General features: G+C 37.8%; 1 protein-coding gene across 2 annotated transcripts in view; it reads right to left on the reverse strand.

The window, feature by feature from the left end:
- Window positions 1-3,842, reverse strand: part of LOC125265403 (anoctamin-1-like) — a 29,222-nt gene extending 25,380 nt beyond the window's left edge. For both annotated transcript variants that reach the window (XM_048185604.1, XM_048185603.1), the window contains exons 1-2: window positions 3,692-3,842; window positions 219-353 (exon numbers count right to left, since the gene is read on the reverse strand). In XM_048185604.1, coding sequence (XP_048041561.1) covers window positions 219-353; window positions 3,692-3,810 — 254 coding nt within the window. In that variant the 5' untranslated portion in view covers window positions 3,811-3,842. The remainder of the gene's footprint in view (window positions 1-218; window positions 354-3,691) is intronic.
- Window positions 3,843-8,492: the final 4,650 nt, after the last annotated feature.

The following is an 8,492-nucleotide window of genomic DNA, read 5'->3' on the forward strand; positions in this document are numbered from 1 at the left end:
GTGTGAGACAGTGGAATGTGTCTGAACTCGCTGACACAGATAAGAATGTGCCAATCAAAATATTATGAAACACAAACTAATTCTAGATAATTAAACAGTAATAGGCAGAAAATTTATGTGCAAAGCTATCAGCGGTTTAGGGAGGCGTCACATGCTAGTTAGCGCAAGTGTACAAAAACAATCCAAATAAACCATCACATAAACTTTATAAAGTTGACCTGGGGATATTGTCGTCCACAGTGGCACAGCCGTACAGGAACACGATAACGCCCACAACCGCTGCTGGGATTAGCATCTGAGTATACACACCCAGCCAAGCAAAGTACAGGCCCACTTTCTCACCAAAATACTTCCTAAGAGAGAAAACAAGAAGAGAAATTAGGGCAATGAAACAAAGCAAAACAAGTGAAAATTACTATCTAGTAAACATCAGAAAGAATACATCCTCTTCTTAAGCCTAAATGCACTCTCAGCCTCGAACCGTTGGCTGAACGTCTGATGCATAAGGCACACAAAACACTTTGGGAGTTGCGAAGTCTTCATCTGATTGGTTGAATTCTACAGGATGTTGTGTTCTTTCACGGTCTGCCTGGAAGCAAAGCCGTCGTGATGCCAAACCAACTCAGTGAAGAAGAAAGCCACTGTGTTTACAACTGTGACAATGAGTGCTTATTGGGATCAACTAAACGCTGGATTTTCAAAAGTTTGTGAAGTTCATGGTATAGACTCTTTAAAAGACATTCAAGAGTTTTTTTAATAAGAGCACAACTTTCTTCAATGAATGATTTATTGGGTGCACACCAGTCTGTTTTTGTATAAACTGTGATTGGTTATTTTAATTGTCTGTCAGACAGGTTCTTTGGCGGTCCTTGGCCAGTGAAAGCTGTTATGGAGTCCAGACCTTCTGCCATCAGGCCGAAGGCCACATATATATTTATTAGGGCTGTCAATCGATTAAAAATTTTAACCTAATTAATTACATACTCTGTGATTAATTAATCTAAATTAATCGCATACATAATTTTTGCTGTGAAAGTATTAAATATTTCAATTCAAATGAATCAGTGCAGGGTTTTTCCTGGGTCAAAAATGGTCTTCGGTGGTGACAGACATTGTCATCCACACAAACAGTAAAAAGTGCCCTACCCACATGATCTGCGAGCCCGATACTGAGAATAAAGTACCCGTCACTCTCACTGTAATTCTTTCTTGCCCTCTTTGCAAAAAAAAAAAAAAAAAAAAAAAAAAAAAAAAAGTGATTTTATAGCTTTGTAAGCGAAGATGCTTTTTTGCTAAACCTGAAAAGTATTAAAAAGTAGCATTTATAAGTTATATTAACTAATAATATAATTTTCTACCATATACAATTGAATGCACCTAGCTAACAACAACTTGCTTTGTTCTGGTTTCACCTCACTCCAATCTAAACTAACTGATTTTATAGGTAGGCCTAATTTACTACACATTCTCATTTAAATAACCTGAAAATATTGTGGATTATTAAGGCTAATTTTACTAACCACGCTTGCTAAATGGGGTAAGCACACTTAAGTTCTCATTTCAGAGTTGTTCGAGTAAATGATTCATTATCGACCGTGTGGACAGATCAGTTGTTGTCATGATTCATTAAAATGAATCTGTTCAAATGAGTCATTAGGTCGCGAATTGGACATTAGCGGACGTTGACGCGTTGCGTGCGAATCGAGACTGTTATTAGGATATCGCAAAAGATTTGTCAACACAGAAAACACTTCACCACTGGATAGGATTTTCTTTTTGTTTACTGAAAGTGAGGTTTAAGTCAGCTGCACGTGCAGGGCGCCTGTCAGAGAAGATGAGGTGACGTTTTTTTGAGCACTATTCACACCCAAAAGTTATTCAGGAAAGACATTCTCCGAATGCGCCTCGTGAAACATGGATTCGGTCTAACAAACTTTTAGCATTGTGTCAGTTGATTTAGATTATTATGTGTGAGGTAGAGAGAGTGCAAAGACGGTGCTTACTTTGAAGACAGAGAGAGCTCGCGCGCGCACAAGGGAGGAGCTCTGCTCGTTCTGTCCATCAGCGCAGCAGTCGTCTCCCTCCTTCATTTTACAATCGAATGGTGGCTAGAACGGCTCCAGGTTCAAAGGTCAATACGGATTCATCTGCGTTATTTTTTTTAATGCGTTATTTTTTTCAGTTATTTTGACAGCCCTGATATTTATATATGGTTATATCCATATATAAATATAAAAATCTCAGTGGCGTGCAGTCCAAATAAGCTGTGAATGCTCAGTAATTTATAATGAACATTATAAATTACTATTAAATCCCTTGTTTAAGGTGTACCACATAAAGCCTATATGATTGGTAATGCGTATGCAACTGTCCGTAATTTAATTATTTACCAGACGACAGTAATTTTCTTTAAATCTTACGGAGACTTCCGGGTAAGCTGATCTACAGTAGCTTTTGCTTCTTCGTGCTTTTGTTATGGAACTTCATCGTTGTCCCGCGTTCTCATTGGTTTGCTGGCTTATGGATTTTTTTTAGTCAACAGTTATGTGATTAAAGTTGAATCAACATCGACCAGTCGCTGATGACGTCATTAATGAACAAATAAGCCTGATCCTCGAGCTGAGACTCACACGCGGTTCACCTTTTGCACAGCTATGAACCTTCAGATCGGTGACTTGACAAGTATGAAAGCGAGGCTGTGAGGGATAGACTGTGTTTTCAATGGCATAAAGCTGTATCAAGCTCCTAGATAACTTATAATTTTCCAGAGTTTATGCTGTCTGGAGTTTTTGTCCACCGAAATTTTTTGGAAAGATATTTTTGCAGTGTTTCGTCAGCAGAACAATCCAAAAATGCATTAAATAAATAACAGTACAACCCACTGAAGAGATGCATGTCCATCCCTCACAGCCTCGCTTCCAGTCCTGTTAAAAATCAAAGATGGCGCTGCTGTGAATAAGGTCTATGGCATATGACAGCGCTGCCCACAAGGCTATTGCTCCTACATAACAGTTTATTTTTTTTCAGCTCTTTTGTCTTTGGGTTGTTATATTTCTCACAGATTTCTGCTCATTCTAAATCAGATACAGATTAAAAAAAACACAGTAAAGATTACATTTATATGAATGCATTCGTGATAGAGCGTTTTCGTGTGTGAATTAATTCTACCTGGCATCATTTCACTGGTTCAGACCACCGTGTCCAACAGTAAATGACAAAGAAATGCATACTCCGAGAGCGCTCCACAAGATAAGTTCGATTATACCATCTGGATGCTCAATATCAATCGGGTGAATACACGTTTTAAACAGCTTATTGTACATGCGAGTTAATCGCCATTCTAAACTAATGCATTGTATTCACTGTATGTATTAATTGCATTTTAATGTATTTTTAAATAAATTAATAGATCCAGACAAAAAAGCGTCATGTCATTGACATCATTCCCATAGGTCAATCACGATAATGACGTAAACACACTCATTTTGGTCATTTCTTCAGACATTGTGCATCCTATGTGAAATGATGATAAACATTACAGTGTGTAAAACAAATCCTGTCTAAATAGGGCTTTTGACAATCTGACTCCTGATTAATGCATATCAGTAGGGTATTTCTAAAATCTCTCCTCTTGCTTCATAATTCCTAGGCAGACCTGCCTCTGGCAGTGCATTCAGCGTCAGGATAATACCTGATCAGTCCGATGGGCTGGTACTTGTAGAATATGCTGTAACTCGCCCACTCTTCATACAAGATCTGCAAAGACAGAACTGAAATTACATACGTTCTAAAATAATGATGCTGCACCATTCATGCATGCATGTTTGAAATACAGTGAGTGCACTTTTTAGAGGTTTAATGTAAATGGCAACATAACTGATTATTCTAGTGACAGCTGATGAAAAGGACAAATGAAGCCTCTCTACCATCATATTCAATTCAATTCACATTTATTTGTATAGCGCTTTTCACGATACATATCATTTCAAAGCAGCTTTACAGAGAATGCATGTCAACATTACAATTCAGAGAATGCAGTTAGCAAATAATGTAATAATTTAGGCAATTCATTTACAATCACTGTTAGCAGTTTAATTGAAGGTAGAAGCAATGAGCTCCTGGAAATGATCAATTACATATTAACAATATTATTGTCATATTAATAACTTCCTAATTTAATGACTTCTGATTCGGTGCTCCTGCAATAAACATTATGACATATGACAAATAACCAACTAATAAAACGTCCAACACCGTCACCAGTGGATAAAGCGAGTAATGTAGAGCAAGTAATGCAATGCCAATATTGGTGTGCACACACTATTAGAATAAACCACTTGATTCATATGGATTACTTTTACAATGTAGTTATATACTTTCTGATGTGTGAAAGTTTTGGTTGTGTGGACTTTCAATGGAGGGACAGAAATTATGAGAATATTAAAAATTAGGGCTGGGTAAAAAATACAGATTTCTCGATTTTAATCGATTCTCATTTTTACGAACTCATATTGAATGAATGTATGTTAAAAGATACAGTACAACTTACCGAAATAATGTCATGTAACCGCTCAATCAGTGTTTCAACCGTCAAGACGTCAATAAGACAGCTTACAATATGTCACGTGTCAAATTTACCTCGGAAAACCATATTCAGTGATCATAAACTCATTAGTCAGCTAGAAAAATGAACTCTAGAGAGGAGTATTTTGCTAAATATATGCACCATATTACATATTCATTACAATGTTTTTCAATATGTAATGCATGTTTGAATAAATCCGTCGAGTTTTTATGACAGCCACCATTTAAATGTTTATATTTGGAAAAAAAAAAAAAAAAAAAAAAATGAATAAATAAATTGAAGTAGGCTATAAATATAATTGTGATTGTATACGGGAGATACATCACAATATTGTAAATCTTTCTGTTTTAAACCAAGAAGGGGAGCCAATGGATATCACACAAGAAGCAACGTGCAAACTTTGCACAAGAGTTATGCCGGCGAAAGCTTAACCTCGGTCTGTATTCAAAGTGAAATTAAAAAGTGACGCAGCTGTCTGACGCTGCATTAATGGAGCATATTCTCTCAGAGACGAATTTCAAAATAATATGCTGATAACTGATAACGGAATATAACGGTCTTAATTTATTCCATTATTTCTCTTGTGGCCCGTACATATAGTGAAACAAATGAGAAGAATAGTATTTCGTGTTAAACAGGTTGTTTAGTTAGGAAATATTATAGACTGTTAATAATTTTAATTATAGGCCTATAAATCATTGTATAGACCTAAAAAAGGTTTAAAACATTTTCAAAGATGAGCTAATAGCCTAATCTTTTATTATCCTCACAGCACGTCAGTTATGCGGTGATGCACTATGTACATTCCTAAACCCTGGGTTAACCTCCCAATTTCCATATTTGAAGTATCAAATATGGTGTTATTAATGCCACAAAAGTGATGTCAACCCTGGTCTAGAGCAGGGTTTCATAACACCAGGTAAAAAGCAGTGCTAACCCCACTACTACATTAAAGGTGCCATCGAAGGTTTTTTACAAGATGTAATATAAGTCTAAGGTGTCCCCTGAATATGTCTGTGAAGTTTCAGCTCAAAATACCCCATAGATTTTTTTTAATTCATTTTTTTAACTGCCTATTTTGGGGCATCATTAAATATGCACCGATTCAGGCTGCGGCCCCTTTAATTCCTCACGCTCCCCGCCCCCAGAGCTCGCGCTTGCCTTAAACAGCATAAACAAAGTTCACACAGCTAATATAACCCTCAAAATGGATCTTTACAAAGTGTTCGTCATGCAGCATGTCTAATCGCGTAAGTACGGTATTTATTTAGATGTTTACATTTGATTCTGAATGAGTTTGAGGTTTTGCTCCAAGGCTAAAGCTAACATTACACACTGTTGGAGAGATTTATAAAGAATGAAGTTGTGTTTATGAATTATACAGACTGCAAGTGTTTAAAAATGAAAATAGCGACAGCTCTTGTCTCTGTGAATACAGTAAGAGACGATGGTAACTTTAACCACATTTAACATACATTAGCAACATGCTAACGAAACATTTAGAAAGACAATTTACAAATATAGCTGCGAGCAGCGATGGCGGGCCCAAGCCCGGTGGCACCGCCACCCCGGTGGCTTCAGGGCAACTGTGCACAGCGGGCAATAGGCACTTAAAACGGTTAAACATCAAAGGACTATGTCAAATTCACTCCACATTTACTGCACTACAAGGTGCCACTATAGAGCCCCTCCTCCCTGCCCATTTTCAAAGGATTACATGTGCCAAGTTTTAACATTATTCTGATGAATTTTGAAGCAAATCAGGTAAAAATAAGAGGGTGATCTCAATGTATGCTGAAAGTGACACATTTTCTGCTTCCAGTTGGTGGCGCTATGACTTTGAATCACAATAGTCACATCCATGTGATCAGCCTTGTACAACGAAGACTAAGCCGAAGTTTCATCAAAATCAATTAATGTATGCAGAAGTTATAACACTTTGTTTCCCTTTTCTTGCCATAAATTCGTTGCCTCGCCACGGCCAAACCGTTTGAGATATCCAAAATCCGTTTGCAATTAAACAACTTCAATGTGTTAGCAACAAGTTAAAAAAAGCTTGGTGTAAATTGGATAAACCCTGTAGGAGTAGTAGTATAAAATTCATAGCCTGTTTTTTCAAAAAATTAACATTCAAACCAAAATAGCTGACTTCCTGTTGGTCGGAGCTAATGAATGTAAATTAGAAAATTGTCCGGCTTGATGAGAACAATATGTGTACCAAGTTTGGTGACTGTAGGAAAAACAAACCCCCCCACTTTTGTCAAAAGGTGGCGCTACTGAGCCCCTCCACCACGCCCATTTCTATGGCTTTGTCCATGTCTACTGGTTGACAATATTGATGTGTGTGTCGAGTTTCATGCAATTTGAAGCATGTTAAGAGCCTCAAAAACACTAAAGAATATTATTACAGTTTGACCTGTTGCCATGGCAACAATATTTCAAATATCAAAAATCCTGTCATAGGTCTACATCTGCTGTGTATTGACATTACACTGATGAAGTTTGAAGCAAATCAGGTAAAAATAAGAGGGTGATCTCAAAACATTTCAAAAAGTGATACACTTCCTGCTGCCAGTTGGTGGCGCTATAACTTTGACTCACAATAGTCACATACATGTGATCAGACTCCTATAACGAACACACTTGTGAAGTTTCATAAAGATCAATATATGTATGCAGACGTTATAACACATTTCCTGTTTCCTTTTTCTCGCCATAAATTCGTTGCCTCGCCACGGACAAACCGTTCGAGATATCAAAAATCCCCTGGCAATTTTTAATCATCAGTGTCTTGACTTCATGCTGACCGAGTTTGGTGGCGATCGGATTAATCGTCTAGGAGGAGTATATCAAATTCCAGAGCATGCGTTTTTCAAACAACCCTTAATAGCTGACTTCCTGTTGGCGTGACGTTTAACTTAGAGCACGAAAGTTGTTTGGCCCGATGAGGTCTATATGTGTACCGAGTTTCAGACTAATACGTGCAAGCGTGTTTAATATATGGACCAAATTTTCAGACCTTTTTCAAGGGGGCGCTGTTGAGCCCCCCTGCCACGCCCGGGTACCAGCTTCTGCCCGGCCCTGTTGGCCGCGGATTCCAATGTGTGTGCCAATTTTCAAGAGTTTTTGAGCATGTTAAGGCCCCCAAAAAGCCCCGGAAGACGGAAAAAAAATAAAAAAAAAAAAAAATAAAAAAAATAAAAAAAATATAGCTGCGAGCAGCGATGGCGGGCCCAAGCCCGGTGGCACCGCCACCCCGGTGGCTTCAGGGCAACTGTGCACAGCGGGCAATAGGCACTTAAAACGGTTAAACATCAAAGGACTATGTCAAATTCACTCCACATTTACTGCACTACAAGGTGCCACTATAGAGCCCCTCCTCCCTGCCCATTTTCAAAGGATTACATGTGCCAAGTTTTAACATTATTCTGATGAATTTTGAAGCAAATCAGGTAAAAATAAGAGGGTGATCTCAATGTATGCTGAAAGTGACACATTTTCTGCTTCCAGTTGGTGGCGCTATGACTTTGAATCACAATAGTCACATCCATGTGATCAGCCTTGTACAACGAAGACTAAGCCGAAGTTTCATCAAAATCAATTAATGTATGCAGAAGTTATAACACTTTGTTTCCCTTTTCTTGCCATAAATTCGTTGCCTCGCCACGGCCAAACCGTTTGAGATATCCAAAATCCGTTTGCAATTAAACAACTTCAATGTGTTAGCAACAAGTTAAAAAAAGCTTGGTGTAAATTGGATAAACCCTGTAGGAGTAGTAGTATAAAATTCATAGCCTGTTTTTTCAAAAAATTAACATTCAAACCAAAATAGCTGACTTCCTGTTGGTCGGAGCTAATGAATGTAAATTAGAAAATTGTCCGGCTTGATGAGAACAATATGTGTACC

The sequence above is a fragment of the Megalobrama amblycephala genome, linkage group LG3, assembly GCF_018812025.1.
Source record: "Megalobrama amblycephala isolate DHTTF-2021 linkage group LG3, ASM1881202v1, whole genome shotgun sequence".
In the NCBI taxonomy this organism is placed as follows: Eukaryota; Metazoa; Chordata; class Actinopteri; order Cypriniformes; family Xenocyprididae; genus Megalobrama; species Megalobrama amblycephala.